This window comes from Podarcis liolepis (assembly GCF_965112155.1).
Source record: "Podarcis liolepis genome assembly, chromosome: 12".
NCBI lineage: Eukaryota > Metazoa > Chordata > Lepidosauria > Squamata > Lacertidae > Podarcis > Podarcis liolepis.
In genome coordinates, this window is record NC_139563.1 from 1227468 (window position 1) to 1253985 (window position 26518).

Sequence of the window (26518 nt, forward strand, 5' to 3'; positions counted from 1 at the left end):
ATGAAAGCCTCATTATAACAATGCCAAATTATAATACAATTACTTATCCCAATCATTCAAATGCCAAATTATATCACTTAGGTGACCTCCCGCATACTAGAATTGATGGTCTGATGATTTACTTTATTTCTGCATTCCAAAATCTTATTCATCTCAATTACACCCCAGTTGAAATAACAATCCCTTCTACAAAACTGCAATATTAACATCCATTCGTGTTAATATCAAATTATTTATAAAGCTGTAGGTGAAGCATTCCAACTATGTCCTCCTGTGTGTGTTATTCTGTCCGTGTTCCTTCCTGTCCTTGTAAAATATTACATCTATCTTTCCCCAGCCGTTGCTGCTCTCCATCATGCCTTGGGAGGAGCTAATATCCCACTGTGGTTTCAGAAGGAACAGTGTAATTTTTGCAGCTGCTGTCAAAGTTGCAGAACAGTGAATCACGGGACGGAGAAATCTCAATTTCTCCGTCCCGTGATTCACTGTTTTGCAACTTTGACAGCAGCTGCAAAAATTGCACTGTTCCAGTAAATATCCTGTTTCGCCTTTTTTCTCTCAGCCTGGGAGGGAGAGTGATCTGAAAACTTCAAATAGTTCAGTAATGAACCTTCCTTGGCAAGTCCACAGATTCCTTTCATCTCTCCATTCAGCCAAAAATAAGCAAATATATTTCCAATTAAATTAAATTCCAAGTCTTTTTAGCATTCAGTCCACAAATAATAGAGAATAGGAAAGTCAGCTCTAAATTTCCATCATAAACCTTCTGCTGAATAGAGCTTTCCTTTTTCCTTCTTTCTTTATAACACACACAGTTCCACTTGGTATTATACTCCATAACTGCAATCCAGCTTCACCTATACATACACAATTGAACTAGCATTTCAGGGCGGGTTGCCAAATCATATCTGTAAAAAATGAAACTTTATTTAAAGACCATAGACTCCCCTCTCCCCACACCGTCGTTTACACTGATTGAAGTCTTCTTTCAGGTTCAGACCTTAGCAGCCTTGCAGCTGATTCAATTGCACAGTTTATGATTACATCTCTTCTTGCACGCACCTGTACTGTAGTCCAAATTAAACTGTAATTAACAGTAGAACCTCTGCTTCCTAATGGCGGCATAGGAGGGTCATTGGCAGGCAAAGTTCTTTTGCACTCCCTGCCTCCCACATTCCATTCCATGCCAGAGCAAGAGCTATGTACAGAGACGAACTGTGAGTGGAGCCTGTTCCCCCTGCCCTTGGGGGGAATTTGCAAGGATAATTACCCTCAATCATCCTTATTTTTCCTTCAATAACAATCTCCCGCTGTCGTGGGAGCTGCCTCCATTAAGGCAGAGCAGCACCAGAAGCCATCTGCCATGCATGCTTTAGTTGAAACTCCAGCACTGCAGTGGGTTGGACTAGATGGCCCCTGTAGCCCCTTCCCACTGTGTTTCTATGATTCTCCTGGTATGCAATCTTTAAGTGGGACGATCAAATTCTCCTCTAGGGCATATTTATTCTTAATTGGATCCTCTGGTTCCCAACAGCTGATCAAATCTTTTTGAGACGATTTGTTTAAGCTCCTTTATGTTCTCCTCTTTAGAGTCCTTTTATATTTCTGGGATCTGGCCTCTTTAAAGTGAAGAATTAGCGGTGATAAAATCTGGTTGTTAAAAGACTCATACTGGGAAAATTCCTTTGGAAATCAACATAGGCTTTGTGCGATGTAGCAGTGAGGGAATTTTGGGGGTCCTAAAGGACAGTAATACTCTCTGAGCATGATTGTAGTAGTTTGAAGGATCCACATTGATTAAGTCTATATGACCACTTGATCCCCTGATAAAGTCCTCATATGTCTCTTGGCCAGTTGACCCAGAATATACTGTATTTTTCCATGTGTAAGAAAACCCCATGTTTAAGACGACCCCTATTTTTTTAACCCAAAATTAAGAAAATGCACTATGCACTATCCGTGTATAAGGTGACCCCTTATTTTAAACTTGAAAAATTTAGGAAATAATTGTTACGATATAGAAGCAATGCAGCCGCGAGCTGCTAGCTTGAAAGCAAAACATAATGGGAATGTTGGGACTGTTCCGTGGGAAACAGAGGGACAGTCTATTCACAGTGCGAAGCACCGGAATTAGCTCAGAGTGTAATATGAGCTGTACAGGAAGTACAGGAGGAGTTTGTCTCTCAGCTGTTGGAGTTTGAAGAGAGCAGACGTGTTTTTCTGTAACGCTGCAAAGACAGAAATAAAGGCATGTAAATACGTTTCTATCTATCTCTTTCCCCTGCCTGGGGGGGCAGGAAAGAGGGGGGTATTCTTCTCACGCCGAGAAGGATCGCCTATCGCGACCTAGCCTGTATCCTGCCGGGGAATGCAGACAGGGAGGTCAACCGGAGATCAAGCCGGGTGCCTGGAGAGTGGCCAGTTTTTCCTGATAAAGGCTTGATTCCTAACAAAAATATGGTCTTATACATAGAAAAATATGGCAGTAAGGCTAACCTTATTCAATAGAAGCACTAAATGATGTTGTTCTTTCATTCCACTGTCAAGCTTCTGCCTTGTAAACTCTTGTGATTTAGAGCTCATTTCCTGAACCTTATCTTTGGCTCTCAATGAGTTCGGTAGAAAAGGTTTTATTGATGTCTTGTGACTTATCAAGTCAATCTCCTTTCTGAGTGTCTCTGTAAACCTGTTGATTAGAGTGTCCATTTCAGAATGAACTTCTTTCTGACAGAAAAATGACAAACTAGAACAACTTTTTATGTGTATGTGATTTTATACTATTTTATTTTGTTCTACTCAACTTTGTTCTAAACTATTCAATTTTGTAATTGGTGTTTTTATCTTGATACTGGTCACTGACAGTAATGACTACTGCTACCACTACTGGTATGCATTCTCAGATGCGAAGTTAGAGTTTCCTTCCAGGTGAAGCTCTTTCCACATTCCAAACACTGATATGGTTTTTCCCCTGTATGAATTCTTTGATGGGGAGTGAGACTTTCCTTCCGGGTAAAGCTTTTTCCACATTCCAAGCACTGATATGGTTTCTCACCTGTATGAATTCTTTGATGGACTGTGAGATGGGGCTTCTGACTAAAGCTCTTTCCACATTCTAAGCACTGATATGGCTTTTCACCTGTGTGAATTCTTTGATGGAAAGTGAGAGTTAATCTCTGAGTGAAGCTCTTTCCACATTCCAAACACTGATATGGTTTCTCCCCCGTATGAATTCTTTGATGGTTCGTGAGACTTTCCTTCTGGGTGAAGCTCTTTCCACATTCCGTGCAGTGATAGGGTTTCTCTCCTGTATGAATTCTTTGATGGGCTGTGAGATTGGTCCTCTGACTAAAGCTCTTTCCACATTCTAAGCACTGATATGGTTTCTCCCCTGTATGAATTCTTTGATGGAAACTAAGAGTTAATTTCTGACTGAAGTTCTTTCCGCATTCCAAACACTGAAATGGCTTCTCCCCTGTATGAACTCTTTGATGTGTCTTAAGGATAGCACTCTGACTAAAGTTCTTCCCACATTCCAAGCACTGAAATGGTTTCACCCCTGTATGAATCCTTTGATGCGACTTAAAATTGGATCTCTGATTGTAGCTCTTTCCACATTCCAAACACTGATATGGTTTCTCCCCTGTATGAATTCTCTGATGGGAAGTGAGACTTTCTTTCCGACTGAAGCTCTTTCCACATTCCAAGCACTGATATGGTTTCTCCCCTTTATGAATTTTTATATGAGATCTGAGACTCTTTTTCTGGGTAAAGTTTTTCCCACATTCCAAACACTGGTATGGTTTCTCCCCTTTATGACTTCTTTGATGGGTGGTGAGATGGGCACTCTGACTGAAACTCTTCCCACATTCCAAACATTGATATGGTTTCTCCCCCGTATGAATTCTTTGATGAGTGGTGAGACTTTCCTTCCAGGCGAAGCTCTTTCCACATTCCAAGCACTGATATGGTTTCTCCCCCGTATGAATTCTTTGATGGGAAGTGAGACTTTCCTTCCAGGCAAAGCTCTTTCCACATTCCATGCACTGATATGGTTTCTCCCCTGTATGAATTCTTTGATGAGTGGTGAGACTTTCCTTCCAGGCAAAGCTCTTTCCACATTCAAGGCACTTATATGGTTTCTCCCCTGTATGAATTCTTTGATGGGTCATGAGACTTTCTTTCTGCGTGAAGCTCTTTCCACATTCTAAGCACTGATAGGATTTCTTCCCAAAGGGATTTATTTGAAGGGAAGTGGAATGGGAGCTTTGACTAAAGTTCCCTTTACACTCTGTATATTTACATCGCTTCTCCATTGTGTAGACATTGTCATGGTCTCCCTCGTTTTTAATTTCCAATTCATTACCACCTGCAACAAAGACAGAAACAGATTACAGACTCAGGAAGAAATGCAACCCTCGGTTATTGAACAATGCTAATTAATGCTTGGGACAGAGGAAGAAGAGAAGGGAATTAAATGTAAGGTCTTACAACCGGCTTCACTGCTTTTGTCAGGCATTAATCGGACCTGAGTGTCAGGAATGGATCAGCAATAAATCACATGGAATAAATGAAGTTACCTTTTAGTGAAAACAAACAGGCTGCTCAGTAGTGTCAGGCCCAGTGAGCACAGAAACCATTCCCAGTAGACTATGCCACTATGAGGAAGTCGTAACAACTTCAAGTCCCTGCCTTCCCCTAACTGACTAAGCCTCCTCTTCTTATGGGTCCTTCCCTTCCACCAGCACAACTGTCTCTGCTCCTTCTTCTTCATACCTCTTCTAGTTCAGAGAGACGAGGGGGGTAAGGGAGCTTACCACAGCAGGAGGGCGAGACACCCTGGCTTCATCACCAGCCTGACTTGTCTGTGCCTCTTGGCCTCCCTCTTCTTCAGCTTCTACTTCCGGACTCCTCTCTGCCACAGACTCCCCCTGCTCACTAAAACCTGTTACTTCCTCAGCTTCCAACACCTCCTCCTCCCAATCTCTTCCTCCTTTCCCTCTGACAACTCATGGTTGTCCAACCACCACTCCCCGGGCTCTGGGCCTTATTCCCTTGGGGGTTTCCCACCTGGTTCCTCCCACCATTCCTCTACATCCAGCCAGTCCGTGACAGTGGGATTTGAAAAGCCTGGTTCTATTCTGGGACAGATTTTGTTCTGCAGAATCATGGAATTCACACCCTACCAATGTCAGTCATCTCTTTTGTCAATGAAAAACTGACAGAAGCAAATACAGAAACCGAAAACGTGACAGAAGTTTCTTCAATTTCCATAACATCCCTGAAGGCCCAGATAGTTCAGACCAGCCCAACCATGGTTTTAAAAGGCAAAACCGGAGGAAGAATATTCAGAGACAAAAGAGTAGATAGCCCTTCATTCAGGGTTCACTGTGAGGGTGTCAGAATCGTAGATGCTGTAGGTGGTGCTGTTGAGCTCCATCAAAATATTGGAGGTCCATCATATATAGATACGTATTGAATTTCAAAACACATCATGATCCAACAGGGAGCCTTACTGAGAGAGTTCATGATCCCACAATTCTCCTCCATGACTTCCTTATGCAGAGCTTTCTGGTCGGGATCCAGCAAAGCCCACTCCTCATCTGTGAAACGAACAGCTACATCTTCAAAGCACACTGGACCCTAAAAGAAGATGAGAAAAGTCTTCCTCTTAGACGGCCAACAGATTATCTACAACAGAGTGCTCTGCTGCTTTCTGCCTGTTCATTGCTGTTCTGTTTTAATGGGATTGTTTTGCTGCACATTTTAATTATGGATGCACATTTTAAGGTCTAAACGGAATTGTTTTATTGTGTATTTTAATGATGGGTATTCATCTTTGTGTAAATGGATGGAACTTCATCTGGTGTTCTTCGGATCATTCTCTCTGCTCAAGCATTCCACCCTTTCCTCTCCCCGTCTACTGTTCTGGAGCGGGGAAACATTCACCATGCCCTAAAGAACCAAGTACTTGCAGATCAAGCTATGTCATGCAAGGGATTGTATCCAGAGAGGACTCATAAATGTGTCCTACATGGCAGGGAAGGAAATTCCTGCTGATTTGTTGTCTAAAGTTGTTAACAGAGAACAACTGGATGTATATGTACATAGATTGCTGATGTACTAGATATTGCAATGGTTATCATGAAATGGGGGAGGATATTAGTATTTCACTCCTCCCATTGCAAGGATCATCTGATTGTATTGTTTACTTTCTGTTCTGTAAAAAAGGAAGCCTGTCTGTGTGACTTCCATCTCTGGTACTATTGTACCTTTTCTTTCTGCTCTGTCTTGCGACAAGACTGGATGTCTGTATGAGGGCTGCTCCCCTCATACGTGTTTGGTATGTTCTTTAATCTGTAATTAGTAGAAATAAAGTAGGTATGCCCAGATACCTCCTCTCTTCCGTCTGCGCTACTTTTACTCTGCTAGACAGGGTGCTCACAAGAGAGCAGCTGTGAGTCCCACAACACCAGGATCCCTTTCCGGGAATGCTGCGTAGCTCTTCCAGTTGCCGGAGGTGGTCATGGGGCCTGCAGGAGTGTTCCATTAAAGCCAACTTCAGGGGTGCAGGGGGCCACAAGGAGGGGGGAAGCCCTATAATGCAACTGATGGGACTCGTGAGGTGAATTCTGGCCATGGTTTAATGGTTTGTCAATTGTTTAGAAGCTTATCTTCGCATTAAATGTTAAATTGATAAATAAAACTGCAACTACTGATAAATACCGTATTTTTTGCTCTATAAGACTCACTTTTTCCCTCCTAAAAAGTAAGGGGAAATGTGTGTGCATCTTACGGAGCGAATGCAGGCTGCATAGCTATCCCAGAAGCCAGAACAGCAAGAGGGATTGCTGCTTTCACTGCGCAGCGATCCCTCTTGCTGTTCTGGCTTCTGAGATTCAGAATATTTTTTTTCTTGTTTTCCTCCTCCAAAAACTAGGTGCGTCTTGTAGTCTGGTGCGTCTTATAGAGCAAAAAATACGGTAATACTAGCATCATTCAGAAAGCTGGTGAACGTGAGGTGGTTGTTCATAATCCACAGTACATAAACCTTCTGGAATGACCTTTACAGCCTTTGTTAAGGACAATTTTGATAGAAGTCAAGAACAGGAGGAGAGAGAACCCTTGGTGCCCCATCTCTAAACCTCTTTCCCAAAAATCCTTCATTCTCCCTACCTGATCTGGCTCCAGAGCTGCTATTTCTCCTCTGCCACCATGCAAAGATGGATGGGGAGGTCTTCCTGGCATCATTCTGTTACCTGTGAGAGGCAGAAGTAAGTGGCTGGCCATTAGTGTATGCTTTTCTTAGCAGTGAAGCAGTACATCTCTAACTACAGATGAGCCTCAGAAAAAGTCTCACCTACTGAATTAATTTTGACATTTGAGCTCCTGGCTCCAAGTGTCCTTCCCCAAAAGATGAAAAGAACCCACAGGTTAGTTTCAAAATCTACAGAATGTGATGAAATGGAGAAAAAGCTCCTTCCTCCTTACCCACTGGTCTTTCTTTCGTGTCCAATGGAGTCTTCTCTTCCTCAGTGGAATACGGGTCCATTTCTGCAAACAGATCCTTTTCATGAAAAAGCAACAAAGATTGAAAACAGAGAATGGAGAGAAAGAATAGAACAGGAATGGGAGATGCACTTTAGGGTATCAGATATCATTCCTTAGGTGCTTTCCAAAAAAGGTTGGGGAGTTTCAGGATACTCTCTCTCATGTTCAGAGCCCGAGAGTATCCAGAGGACAGTCTCTCTCACCTGCTGCTCTGCCTGCTTCCTCTCCTCTGCCTGACTCAGGAGGAATCCTTCGGCCAGGGCCACCGCCTGGGAACTGGTCTCCGCTCCACATTCCCTCACCCAGCTCTCCATCTCTGGCGGAAGGACAGCCAGGAACTGCTCCAAGATCACCAGGTCCAGCATCTCAGCTTTCGTGTGCCTTTCTGGCTTCAGCCACCGACGGTCAAGGTGGTGGAATCGGCTGCAAACCTCTCGAGGCCCTTTGGCCTCCTGGTAGCAGAACTGCCTGAACTTTTTTCTCTGCGCATCTGAGCTGAAGGTGTCCTCCTCACACAGGATCTCCTTCACGGAGTTTTCCCAGAATCCTTCACTGCTCCCAGTGTTGATGGCATGGCCTCTTCCTGCTTCATGGCCAGCTGAGTCTTGCTCATCCATCTGGGCTCTCAGGAAGCCTCCAAGAGATCAGAAGAAAGCCCTTGTTCTTCTGCCGCGTTCCGTCTGTCCTAAGTGTGTACAAATCCTACAAAGCAAATACATTGTTCTGTTATGAAACTGATACATGGCCACAGGAATGACAAAGTTCTCTGAGCAAGCATGGATTAGTCTTGTCAAGAACCAGGGCTGGGCTGGACTACAGCCCAGACTCTGAACTGCCTTCAAAAAAGGAGAAGGAGAAGTCAGCATCTAGTCCTCCTAGAAGAAAAGTTACTATACAAAATGTGCAGGAAACCTTGGAAATTTCTGTTGGATGAAACCCTCTTCAGCCACAGCAGGTTCTGCACCCTTCCTGCCCTTTGACTTCCTCCCCAAAGAACTCTCTTCCATTGTCTCCTGAGAAGAGACAGAAGCCAGCCAACCTGCCAACTTTGGGGTCCTCTAGGGTTGCTCTCCCTCCCTCCCTCCCCCAATTCAGGGTCTATTTCTTTCCTGCTTCTGCCTCAGTTTCTAGCATTTGGATTCTCCAATGTTCTCAAGACACACTACTGGGGAGGAGTCCCTTTTTCTTAGGTCTGAGGGCCAAAGAACAGTGCTAAAAAGCAAGTACAGTGGTGCCTCGCAAGACGAAATTAATTTGTTCCGTGAGTTTTTTCGTCTAGCGAATTTTTTGTCTTGCAAAGCACGAAATCCCATAGGAATGCATTGAAATTCAATTAATGCGTTCCTATGGTCAAAAAAGTCCAAACAAAGCCAAATTTGGTACAAGAGTTTATTAAGTGCTCTTTAAAGTCACACATACTGTAAAGAGCATTTCAAAAATTGAAGGAACAATAAATTAAGTTTCTAAACATGACAGAAAAACATTTAAAAATCAACAAAGTGTACAGTACATTTTCTAAGACTCTGGGGGACAACTCGAAGAAGGTTCCTCTTCCACTCTTTGCTTCTTGCTGAAGTACCCCCTCCACAACTGTTCCCCCAGCCACCCACCACACAGAAATTCAAATCCAGAATTTTTTTAAAAAAACAGCAGAGTGGCCCAATGGTCACAGAAAATCATAAAAATGCAGGAAAAAACCACACAAGCTTCCAGATTCTTGCAAACCCCTACTCAACTGTTCCCCCAGCCACCCACCACACAGAAATTCAAATCCAGATTTTTTTAAAAAAAACAGCAGAGTGGCCCAATGGTCACAGAAAATCATAAAAATGCAGAAAAAAACACACAAGCTTCCAGATTCTTGCAAACCCCTCCCCAACACCAAGTCCTTGAATTCCAAACACCCCAACCCAAAATCCAAAAAACCCCCAAAAAAGTTTTAAAAGTTTAAAAGAAGTTTTGGGAAAGCTTCAAAAATCACCAAAGTCTTCAAAAACCTCAAAAAAGGCTACCACACCGTGTTCTATGAGTTGCTCCTCGAAGTCAAGTCGCAACTGTATTAACGGTGTTAAGAAAAAGGAAACATGCAAGACGTTTTCGTTTTTCGTCTTGCAAAGCAAGCCCATAGAGAAATTTGTCTTGTGAAGCAGCTCAAAAAAAGCAAAACCCTTTCGTCTAGCGGGTTTTCCGTCTTGCGAGGCATTCGTCTTGCGGGGCACCACTGTATAGAAGGGCTCACATTCCTGCTGTGTCTGTAAGCCCCCCTCTTCAGATGCTTCCCCCTTTTCTGGTTTTGTTTAAACATATTCCTCAGGCTCAGACACTGACCTCTAATAATGAACCATATGTTGTAGATATTCCCATAAACACATTGTGCTATTTCTGTGATATACAAATGACAAGAGAAGACTCAGTCAATTTCTTTGTATCCTTTCTTATTCCTAGTTTTCTCCTTTTGTTTAAACCCACATGCTCCCATGAGGTATTTTCCCTTCTAGGCCCCTCCCAGCCAGAGCAGAGTGTGGGGCTGCAGTGCCTCTGAGGCTCCAGCAGAGGGCGGGAGCCTCTCCCTCTTTCTGATTGGCTGCCAGCCCTTTTGGAGGGAAAATCCGAGGAGGGAAAGAGTTTGACAGAGCCTGATCTGAGAGGGGAGGGGGGGATTTTATTATTGTTTTATAATAATAATGATAATTATTATTATTATTCAGAGAGGTTCTGTCTGAGGGAGAACTGGCTCTGATCTGAGAGGGGAGGTGGGGATTGGGAGAGGGTTTTTCTGAGGCGAAGGAGCCTCGCAGCAACTTAGATAGGAATATGACCCAGTGGAGAGTCTGGGGAGAATATGGAGGCAGGAATTAATCTGGAGGTCTGAGTCTGAGGAGGCAGGAGAGGGAGGAGCTGTGGGAAGACGGACTAAAGCAGGGTCTCCTTCCAGTCAGGAGGGGAGAGATCTGCTAGGAAAAGGAGACCCCCCCCAAACCAAGAACAAGGCCTGCGAGGATCCCCTGGGTCTGTGGGAAATCCCTCAGGAGTGGGAAGGTTAAGAGAGAGGCGGACGGACAAAAAATGCCCCTCGCTCAGGAACCAAAGTATGAGGCAGAGAAGGAAGCTGCGCTGCATTAAAAGTAACTGTAACCCCGGTCATAACTAGGTAAACGAATGAGAGGGAAGGTACAGAAACCAAGTTAAGCCTTTTACCTCCTATTGTAGAACCATTTCTATCATAAACCAAGAACTAAGACACTGTCTGACCTCTAATAATGAACTATATGTTGTAGATATTCCCATAAACTTATTGTGCCATTTTTGTGATATACAAATGACAAGAGAAGACTCGGTCAATTTCTTTGTATCCTTCATTATTCCCATGATTGTTATTATAAAACTCAATTAAAACTTATTCCAAAAAGACAACATACACTCACAAGCCCCCCCAGTGCTGCATCTGTAAAGCAGGATGAGACCCGTTTAAAGAGTCCATAGTTTGTAAAGGGTGCTGAGCGTTGCTAGAGAGGTTCCCTTGGAGTGGCTAGGCAACCGTCCTCCTTGCCAGGGAACTCAGGAATTACAGCTGGTGGGAAGAGGGTCTCCCAGTAACTCTCAGCACTGGGGGGGGGGCTGCCTCTTTCACCCCCACCCATAGCTGTCAAGCATCCCTTATTTGGAGAGACAGTCCCTTATTCCAGCGCCATGTCCCGCTGCTGTCCCTTATTGATGGATGTCCCTTAAATGATGTCCCTTAAATTTCAAAGGAAGCAGCTCCTCTCCCTCCCTCCCTGCCGGCCAGGGAGGAGGGATGCTCCAACTGTGTTGCTTGGCTGTGTTGCTCACCCAATAAGAAGTCTAAGAACGACTGGGGGGTGGAGCTTGCATGCCTTGTGCTGATCAAATCGGCTGCGTTCCCTGGGGACTCGCCTTTGCTCAGCACTTCCCAGTCGAGAGGTGACGGTGGTTTTCCTTGAGGCTTCGTTTGGCTGCTGGCTGGGCTTTCTGCCTTTGGCTCAGAGGGGCTCAGAAGTTGAACATACCTGTGCTGAGTGCTCGGATCGGAATCGGATGGATACGTCATCGACTGCCCACTCACCCTTGCCGGCGAAAAGGTTTGTCTGGAACCGGGGCACATGGTGGGGGGAAAAGGAAAGAAGATCTCGTGGGGGGGGGGCTTTTGAATTTGTTTTGGAGGCTCCTTCGATTGACTTATGGGGGGAAAGAAAGGAGCTGGTTGACTAAAATGGTGGGTGACTGGCGATTTCGTGGCGGGGGGGAGGCTGTGTGTGTGTGGCTAGTTAATGCAAGCTGAGGGGATTCTTGAATGCTGGACGCCATTTTGTTGCACGTGCTGCTGCAAACTTTGCAGTGCAAAGCCAGCCGGGGGAGCCATCTTAAGTTGAGGCTGCATAGGCCTTGTGGTGCATGTGATTCAGATTCTATTCATTGAACCTCTGGTTACAAAGTTGGTTGGACAGTGTTCTCTTTTTTTATATATAAAATATTTATTAAAGTTTCACAAATTTTATAATCAAACACAACAATGCAAACAAACACAAACAAGAAGAAGTGTGGTATCTGAAGAAGTGTGCATGCACACGAAAGCTCATACCAAGAACTAACTTAGTTGGTCTTTAAGGTGCTACTGGAAGGAATTTTTTTATTAAGAAAAAACAAGTATAATTTCAAATCCTTATTTTCTTAAAACTTACTTCCCCGACCTCCTCATATCTCCCCTTTCTGCATTCCACTTTCAAATTTTTAGTTCAGCAAATCCTCACCCGTTGGACAGTGTTCTCGAAGCTACCAGCATGAGTTTGACCAGACTGCAGGAGGACAGGAAGACTGGAGTGCCTGGAACAGGTGAGGCTGCAGGTCCCTTATTTCCAAGGCTGCTGGTCCCTTATTTCCAAGGCTGCTGGTCCCTTATTTTCAAATCTGTAAGTTGACAGCTATGCCCCCATCCCTCCCAAGGTCCCCTCCCTTCCCAGCAGGTCTTGGATTCCTTGGGTGGGGAGACCTCTGGTGGTTCTCTGTTCAGGGCTTCCTGGTCAGTCTCAGAAGACCATTTGGACACCTGAGAGGCTGCATGTCTGAACGGGCGCACCTGGGTCAGCCAGGAGTCTGGATAAGACCCCTGCCTGATGAACGGGTGGTGGGGAAAGCTTTCCTTCTAACTGGAGGACAAGGGAGGGTTCGCTTGCATCTGGATCATTGAAATGGATGCAGAAAATCAGTTTCTTCCAAAAGCGCCTGGATCTGGTCAGCGACCACTTACTCAAGAACTTTGCTGAGGAAAGGGAGCTTAGCCACTGGCCCGGAGTTAGTTAGGATCTCTGAATCCAGGGAATTCACCCCGCCTCCTCCAAGCAGGAAGGGAGCCCCCACTCCTGCAGGGAGGCACTGCCCCTTCCCTGGCCCAGCCAGCCCCCCCTCCCTGCTCTTTCTCATCCTCCAAGAGGGGCTCAGACTGATCCCAGCACTCAGTCCGCATCCTCCAGCCGGACGGACTGAAACTCCACAGGACTAGACTGGGCTCTGGCCCCCCAGGAGACTCCTCGGCTATTGCAGCAAACTCAAGCCTGGGGGGATGAAAGCCATGGCTTCCCCACAAAGCGGTGAGCAGCCTTTGCTATGAAGGAAGGACAGGCTTGCAGCCCTCCTGCAAAACCGCCCTCCCCCCTGGCTTTGCAGAGAGCAAGGAGGGGGCGCAGGACCCTGGGGGGCGCGCATGATCTGAACACGGCCCCCCTGCAGCCCAAAGGGAGGAGAGAGAGAGGAGACTCACCAGATTGCAGCAGGAGCCCCCCAGGCAGCGAAGCTTGCAAAGGAGACACACCAAACATCCACCGCCCCCCCTTGCAGGAAGTGACTAGGGAGGGGGAGGGAGGGGCTTTGGATCGGGAGGACCTGGTCCCCCCCCGCCTTTCTTTCTGTCCTCTCTAGGAATCCGGTTCCGTTCCCTGTCCCCCTGGCGAAGCCAAGCGCCCCAAGCTCGCCCTTCCCCTCTGCCAAGCAGGCGCCCAGGAGGAGCCCCGTGCGCTGCGTATTTCGGGGTACCCTCCTGGCTGGGCTCTGAGCTGCTCCCTCCCTTGGCAAAAAAACAAGAGGGAAAGCTGGCAGGGGGAGGGAAAGCACAACCCGCGCCCTCCCCCCACGGCTAGACATTGCGATCCACTCCCCCTTCCTTTCAAGCCCATGCTTTAAATTTCCCCCATCAGACAAAAAACCAGAATTTAGCAGGGCAGTGAATGGCTCGTGATCTTAAAAGCCTTTTCAGTGCTCTACTGATTCAAATTTAAGTCTTAAAAGATGACAGGCAAGAACGATAAATGACGAAACAACACACGTTTTCACCACGTATCTCCCAGGGGAGCAGCAGAAAACAAGGAGGTTGGTCAAGGGAGCCTCTGAGTTTAAGGACAAGGTTCAACCATTTGCTGTTCGCAATGCAATGAGTATTTGTCTGTGGATGTCTCTGTTTACCGAATCTAACATAAAGAACAGTACAAGAGGAGGGGGTAGAATTATCAGGGTCTGGGGCACCTGCACAGGAGCACCTGGGAAAGATTAGTAGGTGCCATGGCACCCGCATGTGCCCAGTTGGTGACCCCCTACAGCACTCGGTTGAACACAAGCCAATTTCTCACGCAATGAATGTAAATAGTTCCTCTCCAGCAGGAGTCCTTTGGTCAAGAGTCTTTGCTCAGGCTACACCTCTTTCCACATCAGATGTAAGTTTTGTGCTCCCACTGAAGAGTTATCTGAGTTGAAATAAGGCCCCTGCGTGAGAGATAGCCTACCCCAGTTCATGAAGTATCAATCGTTGTTTGGAAACTGCTAAATAATTTCCATTCTAGTTTTCTTGTGCCAAGGAGTTTCCTCAAGCTAAGCACAGGTATCAGTTCTGTAGGTAGAGTGACCCAGATTCCCCAGGATAGGTAGAAATGCCAGTGCAAAGACTCTAATGGGACAAGGCTTTTTAGCTTATAAGTTTAATTCTTCCCCCTTTTCCAGGAATCCTCAGAGGCAGAGTATTCCATTAATGGCAGCCCAGAAATGAATTCATTCCCTGACCCATCCCACGAGAAGCCAGAGTCTCGGGAGCCTATATCTCCTTCCTTGAAGCCCAGGAAGACACCACTGCCACCTCAATCCACTGGTCCACAGGCTCCTCAGAGGACTGAGGGACTCTGGGGAGAAATCCTGAGCCTGAAACTCCAGATCCTAGGTCACCAAACATTTTTCGGCCACTGCCCCCCAGGCCTCCCCAGTGCCCCCTACCATATAAAAGCATTATTCAGAATAGCTGTTTGCACAACACACTAAGGAAGATAATAACACAATAGATTCTAAATGGTAACAGCTGCATATTTACTCAAAATCAAATGCACATAGTTTAATTAGTACGACACAAAACCAATGAACTTGATTATGCAATGGAAGTTCTTCAGAGTCTGAGAGTTGTGTACACTGCCACACCTTTGCTTCTTAGTGCCCCCCAGGAAAAAACCCTTCATGGGGCAGTATCACCCACTTTAGGGACCAAGAGGAAGCCAGTGGTTACAGAGGAGGAACGGTCCTTTAACTGCCCAGGTGTGGCATTCAGGGGGTGGGGCCTCAAGTCAGCCAATAGCAAGCCAGATTCTTGGGGAACTCCAGGCCACTGCTGAGACAACCCTCCCTGTGGAACCCCCTCCCACCAGAAGTCAGGGAGATTCAAGGCCAGGGCTGAGATAACTGCTCTGCCTCTGCTGCAGGATTGCAAGCTGTGGTCTTGAAGCAGACTCCTTTGTCCCTCTCCATGGTGCTGATTCTGCCTCCCCCCCACCACCCCATCCTGATAGCTGAGGATCTGGGCGCTATGGAAGTCCTCTTGCTGGTGCGGTCATCAATTTCCCATGGACAGAACATCCATGTACTACTCACAAGGCTTTTCATTCACCCACTCTCACTTTTCTTCAGCAGTGTGATACAGCAGCAAAAACAGCTAATCCTATTCTAGGCTGCATCAATAGAAGCATTGTCCCCGGATTGAGGGAAGAAATAGTCATGCTCTAATCTATCTTGGTCAGACTCCCCTAGAGTTCTGTGTCCAGTTTTGGGCACTACAATTTAAGAAGGATATTGGCAAGCTAGAACATGTGACCAAGATGATCAAGAGCCACATGGAAGATGGAGCAAGCTTGTTTTCTACTGCTCCAGAGGGTAGGATCCAAATCAATGGCTTCCAGTTACAAGGAAGAAGGTTCGTACTAAACATCAGGCAGAACATTCTGATGGTGGACTCTCCTTCCTTGCAGGTTTTTAAGCAAGAGGTTGGATGACTATCTGTCATGCATGCTTCTTCTTTTTTTACAATAATGTTTATTAGTTTTCAATTACACTAATTCAATGAAAGCCTCATTATAACAATGCCAAATTATAATACAATTACTTATCCCAATCATTCAAATGCCAAATTATATCACTTAGGTGACCTCCCGCATACTAGAATTGATGGTCTGATGATTTACTTTATTTCTGCATTCCAAAATCTTATTCATCTCAATTACACCCCAGTTGAAATAACAATCCCTTCTACAAAACTGCAATATTAACATCCATTCGTGTTAATATCAAATTATTTATAAAGCTGTAGGTGAAGCATTCCAACTATGTCCTCCTGTGTGTGTTATTCTGTCCGTGTTCCTTCCTGTCCTTGTAAAATATTACATCTATCTTTCCCCAGCCGTTGCTGCTCTCCATCATGCCTTGGGAGGAGCTAATATCCCACTGTGGTTTCAGAAGGAACAGTGTAATTTTTGCAGCTGCTGTCAAAGTTGCAGAACAGTGAATCACGGGACGGAGAAATCTCAATTTCTCCGTCCCGTGATTCACTGTTTTGCAACTTTGACAGCAGCTGCAAAAATTGCACTGTTCCAGTAAATATCCTGTTTCGCCTTTTTTCTCTCAGCCTGGGAGGGAGAGTGATCTGAAAACTTCAAATAGTTCAGTAATGAACCTTCCTTGGCAAGTCCACAGATTCCTTTCATCTCTCCATTCAGCCAAAAATAAGCAAATATATTTCCAATTAAATTAAATTCCAAGTCTTTTTAGCATTCAGTCCACAAATAATAGAGAATAGGAAAGTCAGCTCTAAATTTCCATCATAAACCTTCTGCTGAATAGAGCTTTCCTTTTTCCTTCTTTCTTTATAACACACACAGTTCCACTTGGTATTATACTCCATAACTGCAATCCAGCTTCACCTATACATACACAATTGAACTAGCATTTCAGGGCGGGTTGCCAAATCATATCTGTAAAAAATGAAACTTTATTTAAAGACCATAGACTCCCCTCTCCCCACACCGTCGTTTACACTGATTGAAGTCTTCTTTCAGGTTCAGACCTTAGCAGCCTTGCAGCTGATTCAATTGCACAGTTTATGATTACATCTCTTCTTGCACGCACCTGTACTGTAGTCCAAATTAAACTGTAATTAACAGTAGAACCTCTGCTTCCTAATGGCGGCATAGGAGGGTCATTGGCAGGCAAAGTTCTTTTGCACTCCCTGCCTCCCACATTCCATTCCATGCCAGAGCAAGAGCTATGTACAGAGACGAACTGTGAGTGGAGCCTGTTCCCCCTGCCCTTGGGGGGAATTTGCAAGGATAATTACCCTCAATCATCCTTATTTTTCCTTCAATAACAATCTCCCGCTGTCGTGGGAGCTGCCTCCATTAAGGCAGAGCAGCACCAGAAGCCATCTGCCATGCATGCTTTAGTTGAAACTCCAGCACTGCAGTGGGTTGGACTAGATGGCCCCTGTAGCCCCTTCCCACTGTGTTTCTATGATTCTCCTGGTATGCAATCTTTAAGTGGGACGATCAAATTCTCCTCTAGGGCATATTTATTCTTAATTGGATCCTCTGGTTCCCAACAGCTGATCAAATCTTTTTGAGACGATTTGTTTAAGCTCCTTTATGTTCTCCTCTTTAGAGTCCTTTTATATTTCTGGGATCTGGCCTCTTTAAAGTGAAGAATTAGCGGTAATAAAATCAGGTTGTTAAAAGACTCATACTGGGAAAATTCCTTTGGAAATCAACATAGGCTTTGTGCGATGTAGCAGTGAGGGAATTTTGGGGGTCCTAAAGGATAGTAATACTCTCTGAGCTTGATTGTAGTAGTTTGAAGGATCCACGTTGATTAAGTCTATATGACCACTTGATCCCCTGATAAAGTCCTCATATGTCTCTTGGCCAGTAGGATAGGACCCAGAATATACTGTATTTTTCCATGTGTAAGAAAACCCCATGTTTAAGACGACCCCTATTTTTTTAACCCAAAATTAAGAAAATGCACTATGCACTATCCGTGTATAAGATGAACCCTTATTTTAAACTTGAAAAATTTAGGAAAAAATATGGTCTTATACATAGAAAAATACGGTAGTAAGGCTAACCTTATTCAATAGAAGCACTAAATGATGTTGTTCTTTCATTCCACTGTCAAGCTTCTGCCTTGTAAACTCTTGTGATTTAGAGCTCATTTCCTGAACCTTATCTTTGGCTCTCAGTGAGTTGGGTAGAAAAGGTTTTATTGATGTCTTGTGACTTATCAAGTCAATCTCCTTTCTGAGTGTCTCTGTAAACCTGTTGATTAGAGTGTCCATTTCGGAATGAACTTCTTTCTGACAGAAAAATGACAAACTAGAAGAACTTTTTATGTGTATGTGATTTTATACTATTTTATTTTGTTCAACTCAACTTTGCTCTAAACTATTCAATTTTGTAATTGGTGTTTTTATCTTGATACTGGTCACTGACAGTAATAAAATGACTACTGCTACCACTACTGGTATGCATTCTCAGATGTGAAGTTAGAGTTTCCTTCCAGGTAAAGCTCTTTCCACATTCCAAACACTGATATGGTTTTTCCCCTGTATGAATTCTTTGATGGGGAGTGAGACTTTCCTTCCGAGTAAAGCTTTTTCCACATTCCAAGCACTGATATGGTTTCTCACCTGTATGAATTCTTTGATGGGCTGTGAGATGGGGCTTCTGACTAAAGCTCTTTCCACATTCTAAGCACTGATATGGCTTTTCACCTGTGTGAATTCTTTGATGGAAAGTGAGAGTTAATCTCTGGGTGAAGCTCTTTCCACATTCCAAACACTGATATGGTTTCTCCCCCGTATGAATTCTTTGATGGTTCGTGAGACTTTCCTTCTGGGTGAAGCTCTTTCCACATTCCGTGCAGTGATAGGGTTTCTCTCCTGTATGAATTCTTTGATGGGCTGTGAGATTGGTCCTCTGACTAAAGCTCTTTCCACATTCTAAGCACTGATATGGTTTCTCCCCTGTATGAATTCTTTGATGGAAACTAAGAGTTAATTTCTGACTGAAGTTCTTTCCGCATTCCAAACACTGAAATGGCTTCTCCCCTGTATGAACTCTTTGATGTGTCTTAAGGATAGCACTCTGACTAAAGTTCTTCCCACATTCCAAGCACTGAAATGGTTTCACCCCTGTATGAATCCTTTGATGCGACTTAAAATTGGATCTCTGATTGTAGCTCTTTCCACATTCCAAACACTGATATGGTTTCTCCCCTGTATGAATTCTCTGGTGGGAAGTGAGACTTTCTTTCCGACTGAAGCTTTTTCCACATTCCAAGCACTGATATGGTTTCTCCCCTTTATGAATTTTTATATGAGATCTGAGACTCTTTTTCTGGGTAAAGTTTTTCCCACATTCCAAACACTGGTATGGTTTCTCCCCTTTATGACTTCTTTGATGGGTGGTGAGATGGGCACTCTGACTGAAACTCTTTCCACATTCCATGCACTGATATGGTTTCTCCCCTGTATGAATTCTTTGATGAGTGGTGAGACTTTCCTTCCAGGCGAAGCTCTTTCCACATTCAAGGCACTTATATGGTTTCTCCCCTGTATGAATTCTTTGATGGGTCATGAGACTTTCTTTCTGCGTGAAGCTCTTTCCACATTCTAAGCACTGATAGGATTTCTTCCCAAAGGGATTTATTTGAAGGGAAGTGGAATGGGAGCTTTGACTAAAGTTCCCTTTACACTCTGTATATTTACATCGCTTCTCCATTGTGTAGACATTGTCATGGTCTCCCTCGTTTTTAATTTCCAATTCATTACCACCTGCAACAAAGAGAGAAACAGATTACAGACTCAGGAAGAAATGCAACCCTCGGTTATTGAACAATGCTAATTAATGCTTGGGACAGAGGAAGAAGAGAAGGGAATTAAATGTAAGGTCTTACAACCGGCTTCACTGCTTTTGTCTACAGGTGTTAATCGGACCTGAGTGTCAGGAACGGATCAGCAATAAATCACATGGAATAAATGAAGTTACCTTTTAATGAGAACAAACAGGCTGCTCAGTAGTGTCAGGCCCAGTGAGCACAGAAACAATTCCCAGTAGACTATGCCACTATGAGGAAGTCGTAACAACTTCAAGTCCCTGCCTTCCCCTAACTAACTAAGCCTCCTCTTCTCATGGGTCCTTCCCTTCCACCAGCACAACTGTCTCTGCTCCTTCTTCTTCATACCTCTTCTAGTTCAGAGAGATGAGGGGGGTAAGGGAGCTTATTACAGCAGGAGGGCGACACACCCTGGCTTCATCACCAGTCTGACTCACCTGTGCCTCTTGGCCTCCCTCTTCTTCAGCTTCTACTTCCGGACTCCTCTCTGCCACAGACTCCCCCTGCTCACTAAAACCTTTACTTCCTCAGCTTCCAACACCACCTCCTCCCAATTTCTTCCTCCTCTCCCTCTGACAACTCATGCTTGTCCAACCACCACTCCCCGGGCTCTGGGCCTTATTCCCTTGGGGGTTTCCCACCTGGTTACTCCCACCATTCCTCTATATCCAGCCAGTCCATGACAGTGGGATTTGAAAAGCCCGGTTCTATTCCGGAAAATATTTTGTTCTGCAGAATCATGGAATTCACACCCTACCAATGTCAGTCATCTCTTTTGTCAATGAAAAACTGACAGAAGCAAATACAGAAACCGAAAACGTGACAGAAGTTTCTTCAATTTCCATAACATCCCTGAAGGCCCAGATAGTTCAGACCAGCCCAACCATGGTTTTAAAAGGCAAAACCGGAGGAAGAATATTCAGAGACAAAAGAGTAGATAGCCCTCCATTCAGGGTTCACTGTGAGGGTGTCAGAATCGTAGATGCTGTAGGTGGTGCTGTTGAGCTCCATCAAAATATTGGAGGTCCATCATATATAGATACGTATTGAATTTCAAAACACATCATGATCCAACAGGGAGCCTTACTGAGAGAGTTCATGATCCCACAATTCTCCTCCATGACTTCCTTATGCAGAGCTTTCTGGTCGGGATCCAGCAAAGCCCACTCCTCATCTGTGAAACGAACAGCTACATCTTCAAAGCACACTGGACCCTAAAAGAAGATGAGAAAAGTCTTCCTCTTAGACGGCCAACAGATTATCTACAACAGAGTGCTCTGCTGCTTTCTGCCTGTTCATTGCTGTTCTGTTTTAATGGGATTGTTTTGCTGCACATTTTAATTATGGATGCACATTTTAAGGTCTTAACGGAATTGTTTTATTGTGTATTTTAATGATGGGTATTCATCTTTGTGTAAATGGATGGAACTTCATCTGGTGTTCTTCGGATCATTCTCTCTGCTCAAGCATTCCACCCTTTCCTCTCCCCGTCTACTGTTCTGGAGCGGGGAAACATTCACCATGCCCTAAAGAACCAAGTACTTGCAGATCAAGCTATGTCATGCAAGGGATTGTATCCAGAGAGGACTCATAAATGTGTCCTACATGGCAGGGAAGGAAATTCCTGCTGATTTGTTGTCTAAAGTTGTTAACAGAGAACAACTGGATGTATATGTACATAGATTGCTGATGTACTAGATATTGCAATGGTTATCATAAAATGGGGGAGGATATTAGTATTTCACTCCTCCCATTGCAAGGATCATCTGATTCTATTGTTTACTTTCTGTTCTGTGAAAAAGGAAGCCTGTCTGTGTGACTTCCATCTCTGGTCCTATTGTACCTTTTCTTTCTGCTCTGTCTTGCGACAAGACAGGATGTCTGTATGAGGGCTGCTCCTCTCATACATGTTTGGTATGTTCTTTAATCTGTAATTAGTAGAAATAAAGTAGGTATGCCCAGATACCTCCTCTCTTCCGTCTGCGCTACTTTTACTCTGCTAGACAGGGTGCTCACAAGAGAGCAGCTGTGAGTCCCACAACACCAGGACCCCTTTCCGGGAATGCTGCGTAGCTCTTCCAGTTGCCGGAGGTGGTCATGGGGCCTGCAGGAGTGTTCCATTAAAGCCAACTTCAGGGGTGCAGGGGGCCACAAGGAGGGGGGAAGCCCTATAATGCAACTGATGGGACTCGTGAGGTGAATTCTGGCCATGGTTTAATGGTTTATCAATTGTTTAGAAGCTTATCTTAGCATTAAATGTTAAATTGATAAATAAAACTGCAACGACTGATAAATAATACTAGCATCATTCAGAAGGCTGGTGAACGTGAGGTGGTTGTTCATAATCCTCAGTACATAAACCTTCTGGAATGGCCTTTACAACCTTTGTTAAGGACAATTTTGATAGAAGTCAAGAACAGGAGGAGAGAGAACCCTTGGTGCCCCATCTCTAAACCTCTTTCCCAAAAATCCTTCATTCTCCCTACCTGATCTGGCTCCAGAGCTGCTGTTTCTCCTCTGCCACCATGCAAAGATGGATGGGGAGGTCTTCCTGGCATCATTCTTGTCAGGGCTGCCGCCCAGTCCCAGCTCACATAGGACCAAGTCAGCCAGCGTTCAGTTTCAAAGAGTCTTTATTGGATTACAGGTTCCATTTCCAAACTGCAACGTGCAGCCCTACTTCTTCTAGGTCAGAACGACGAAGACCCGTCTGAGTCTCCGCCTCTAGCGCACCAGCTTAATACCCTAGCCTTGCTCCACCTCCTGCGCCTTTCCTTCCGTCTCTGGGTCCTCCTGCCCCCCTGGGTCTCTCCTTTCCTACTCTCTTCTGACGCGGATCCCCCTGACCCTTCCGCCTCCTTGCGGCGGGCTTTGGGACTCGGTTCACTCTCTGGGCTGCTGGCTGCGCCAGCTTCCGTTACATTTGAACTTGGCGCGCGCGCCCAACTCTCCACTTTCCTCTTGATCGTTTCCTCGCTCCCCGAGGTGGGCGTGACTACTCCTGACTCATGCCCTCCCTCCTTCTGAAAGTCTCCAGAGCCCGATATCTGGTCCCCTTTCTCCCCGCTGCTCCCGGCTGGGAACGTGGGTCCCGATCTCCAACTGCTGCTTTCTGATCCCTCTCTGGACCCTTCTTCCTGGGGTGTCCCCCTGCTCTCCCCCCTTGCTCTGGCTGCTGGCGCTCCCTTCTGGGAATCCTCGGACTCGCTAGACAGGCTCGGTGATCTCGGGTCGTCATCCCCACTCATCCTTCCTTCGTATTCCTCCCCCTCGCTCTCTGTCTCCTCCCTTCTCTGCGTCTCTGCTCCTGAACCCCTGACATCCATCCCCCCCTCGAAGCCCCCCCTTCCCCCCTCCCCGCTTTCAAGGGTGGTTGGTGGGTGCTCCGTCATCACGGGAGTGAATGTCGGATACAGTTCGCTCCCCGTTGCTGGCCGCCAACTGAAGACCTCCGAGTCTTCCTCCCCGCGTTCGTCAACGGTGGTCTCCTCCGCCTCCATCTCGGTGCCGCCGTGCTCGAAACCAAGGTCCTCCCCGCAAACGTCCATGTCCGTCTCTGCGTCTGTCGCTGGACCTGGTGTCTCCTGCCACTTCCGGCGCCACTGCTCCTCTGGCCGATCGTCCCACCAATACGAGTTGTCGGACGCCGAACCCTCCGGTGACCCCTCTGGGGAACGTGTGCGCGGTGCGGGTTCCCCTTCCGAGTCGAAGCCATGGAACGTGCTGGAGGAAAGCGTGGGCGTGAACAACCAGTCGTCGAAGAAGCCCGCTGGCATAGGTCTGTGTGGGAAAAGGGCATGAAACTCATCCTTGAGCAGGGGTTCCTCCAAGGCGTAGTCCGGCACCCAGCTATTAGTACTGGCCCGGGTGCCCTCCCTTGCTAGTAGATATTCTACTCCGTCTTCCCCCCATCTGGAGTCCAAAATCTCCGTGACTTCGTTGATGGGGTCCTGCTGTGGCAATCTTCCCACCTCCGTCCGCTCCGGAGACTGACTCGGTGCCGTTCCTGGTTCCTGGAACCTGTGCGGTGCCCTGTAGGGAGTGAGCACCGACCTGTGGAACACCGGATGCATCCTGGAACCCTCTGGTAGCACCAGCCGGAAAGCCACCGGGTTGATCTGCGCTTCGACTCGGTATGGACCGAGTTGCTTGTGCCCTAGCTTCCTCTTGGCTAACGATCGGGTCGGCACCGCGTGGGCTGCCAACCAGACCCAGTCTCCCACTCGGATCTCCTCGCCAACTCGCCTGTGCTTGTCAGCTTGGACCTTGTATGCGTGCTTCGCCAGCTCCAGCTGCCGTCTGAGTTGATCGTGGACCTCTTGCAACTCAGCTGCGAAAGCGTCCGCCGTCTGTGGTTCCCCTTCCCCCACTCTGTCCAGTCCCGGGAAGGTTCTGGGATTCCTCCCATTGTTGGCGAAGAACGGCGTCACCCCTGTGGATACGTGTTTCGTGTTGTTGTAGGCGAATTCGGCGAGCGGCAGGTAATCCACCCACGTCGCCGGCTGTTGATTGGCATAGCATCTCAGGTACTGCTGCATGATGGCATTGACCCTCTCCGCTTGCCCGTTGGTCTGCGGGTGCCTTGCCGATGTCAGGTTGATCTTGACGTTCAGGAAGCCCATCAGCTTTTGCCAGAAATTCGAGATGAACTGGCGTCCGCGGTCGGACAGTATAGACCGTGGCAGTCCGTGCACTTTGAACACGTGATCTATGAACAATTTGGCTGTTTGTTCTGCCGTGGCCACCTTCGCACACGGTATGAAATGTGCCATCTTGGTGAACAAGTCCACCACCACTAGTACAGCTGTCTTGCCTCTCGAGCTGGGTAGATCCGTGACAAAGTCCAGGGCCACCCTCTCCCATGGTTCAAACGGCGTTTGCAGCGGTTCCAGCAGTCCCGCCGGTGGTTTGTGCACCGGCTTGGCCCTCTGGCAGGTGTCGCACCTCGCGACGTAGTCCGCGACTTCCCCCCTCAGTCTGGGCCACCAAAAGTCTCTTGCGACCAATTCCACCGTTTTTTCTGTGCCAAAGTGCCCGGCCGTGGGTGCGTCGTGCAGCTGCTGCAGTACCCGGGCGCGAAGTTCGTCTCCCGGCACGTAGACGGCCCCTTTACGTAAGAGCAAGCCGTCTCGTATCTGGAACTCGTCGCCCTTCGCCGTGCCCTTGTGCACCTCTGCCATCTTCGCCTGCGCGAATGAGTCGTCCGTCAACGCCCTTCGCACCGCATCCAGGTCTACTGTGGCTGAAGCGCACGCCCACGCTGTTGGCGCGAAGATGTGCATGGCCGCCGCTGGCGTCGCCTCTTCGAGGTACTGCGGTTTTCGGGACAGGGCATCCGCCATGATGTTGGTGTCGCCCGGGACGTACTCAATTCGGAAATTGAAGTCAGCAAAGAACTCCGCCCAACGGATCTGCCTCTGGTTCAGGAACCGAGCCGTGCGCCAGTGCTCCAGATTCTTGTGGTCCGTGCAGACCTGCACCGTGTGCTTGGCGCCGATCAGGAAGTGCCTCCACGCCTTGAAAGCTGCATGAATGGCAAGCAGCTCCCTATCCCAGATGGTGTAGTTCTGCTCCGACTTGCTGAGCTTTCTGGAGTAGAACGCCCCCGGCCTCCAGACCCCCTGCGGGTCCTTCTGCAGCAGTACCGCTCCCACTGCTCTATCGGACGCGTCTGTCTCCACCCTCAGCGGTCTGCTGGGGTCGATATGCAGCAGTTGCTCTTCCGACGCGAAGAGACGCTTGAGTGTCTGAAAGGACCGCTCCGCCTGCTCCGTCCAGATGAATTTCTTTTTCTTGGAGCTTAGCGTGTCCGTAATAGCTGCCGTCTGCATCGCGAACCCCTTGATGAACTTGCGATAGAAATTGGCGAATCCGACAAACCTCTGGACCTCTTTCCGGTTGCGCGGGCTCTTCCAATCCAACACCGCACGAACCTTGGCGCTGTCCATGGCTAGCCCCTTGTCCGACAGCTTGTAACCCAAGAAATCCACCTCCGTCGTGTCGAACTGGCACTTCTCCAGTTTGGCGTACAGTCTATGCTGCTGCAGCCTCTTCAGCACCTCCCGAACGTCCTGGTCGTGTGCTTGCTGCGAGTCAGAGAATATCAGGATGTCATCCAGAAAGCAGACGCACTTCTTGTAGAGGAGTCCCGCCAACACGTGATGCATAAAAGCTTGAAAAACGTGGGAGCCATTTTGCAATCCAAAAGGCATAACTCTATATTCGTAGGTGCCCAGAGGCGTGAACATGGCTGTCTTCCACTCATCGCCCTCCCTCATACGGATGAGATTGTACGCTCCTCGCAGGTCCAACTTGGTGAACACGCGTCCCTTGCGCACCGTCGCCAGCAGGTCGTCAATCCTGGGCATAGGGAAATCGGAGGGCTTGGTCATTCTGTTTAAGAGGCGGTAATCCACGACCAATCTTTTTTGGGGCGTGTCCTTTTTCTTCACGAAGAAAACAGGACTGCCCCCTACTGCGCTGGACTCCCGGATGAAACCGCGCTGCAAATTGTGATCGATGAACTGTTTGAGTTCCTGTAGTTCGTCCTCAGACATGGAATATAGCTTCCCCTTCGGCAGCGTCGCCCCTGGCAGGAGGTCAATCTTGCAGTCATATTGCCTGTGCGGTGGTAGCTTGTCTGCCTCTTTCTCGCAGAAGACCTCCAGAAAGTCCGCGTATTTGTGGGGAACTGCTTGCAACGTTCCCAACTGCAGTTGTGAGTCCTCCTCCTCCCCCTCCTGCCTGGGCAGGATGCAGTGTTCTG

The 26518-nt window shown here is 46.9% G+C and overlaps 3 protein-coding genes across 4 annotated transcripts in view; 1 reads left to right on the top strand and 2 right to left on the bottom strand.

The window, feature by feature from the left end:
• Positions 1 to 26518, top strand: part of LOC310689518 (uncharacterized protein) — an 86029-nt gene that overhangs the window by 3117 nt on the left and 56394 nt on the right. The gene's annotated exons all lie outside the window — the stretch shown is intronic.
• On the bottom strand, positions 460 to 13699 carry LOC310689308 (uncharacterized protein). The gene is made up of 6 exons (XM_083466864.1): positions 13325 to 13699; positions 7752 to 8250; positions 7489 to 7564; positions 7174 to 7256; positions 5514 to 5640; positions 460 to 4366 (listed from the first exon to the last, which is right to left on the bottom strand). The coding sequence occupies exons 2-6, from the start codon at positions 8163 to 8165 to the stop codon at positions 2853 to 2855; spliced, it is 2214 nt and encodes a 737-aa protein (XP_083322990.1). The 5' UTR covers positions 8166 to 8250; positions 13325 to 13699; the 3' UTR covers positions 460 to 2852.
• The window catches only part of LOC310689320 (uncharacterized protein), a 34690-nt gene continuing 26460 nt past the window's right edge, over positions 18289 to 26518 (bottom strand). For both annotated transcript variants that reach the window (XM_083466880.1, XM_083466881.1), the window contains exons 5-6: positions 20840 to 20966; positions 18289 to 19690 (exon numbers count right to left, since the gene is read on the bottom strand). In XM_083466880.1, coding sequence (XP_083323006.1) covers positions 18300 to 19690; positions 20840 to 20966 — 1518 coding nt within the window. In that variant the 3' untranslated portion in view covers positions 18289 to 18299. The remainder of the gene's footprint in view (positions 19691 to 20839; positions 20967 to 26518) is intronic.

What these genes read in the sequence shown, in the direction of transcription:
- LOC310689308 (XM_083466864.1), bottom strand. Translation starts at nt 8,165, where the DNA reads ATGGATGAGCAAGACTCAGCTGGCCATGAAGCAGGAAGAGGCCATGCC. An exon ending in CACGAAAGAAAGACCAGTGG is followed by an intron (nt 7,257 to 7,488) that starts GTAAGGAGGAAG and finishes TGCCTCTCACAG; the next exon opens with GTAACAGAATGATGCCAGGA. An exon ending in TGGGATCATGAACTCTCTCA is followed by an intron (nt 4,367 to 5,513) that starts GTAAGGCTCCCT and finishes TCTTTGTTGCAG; the next exon opens with GTGGTAATGAATTGGAAATT.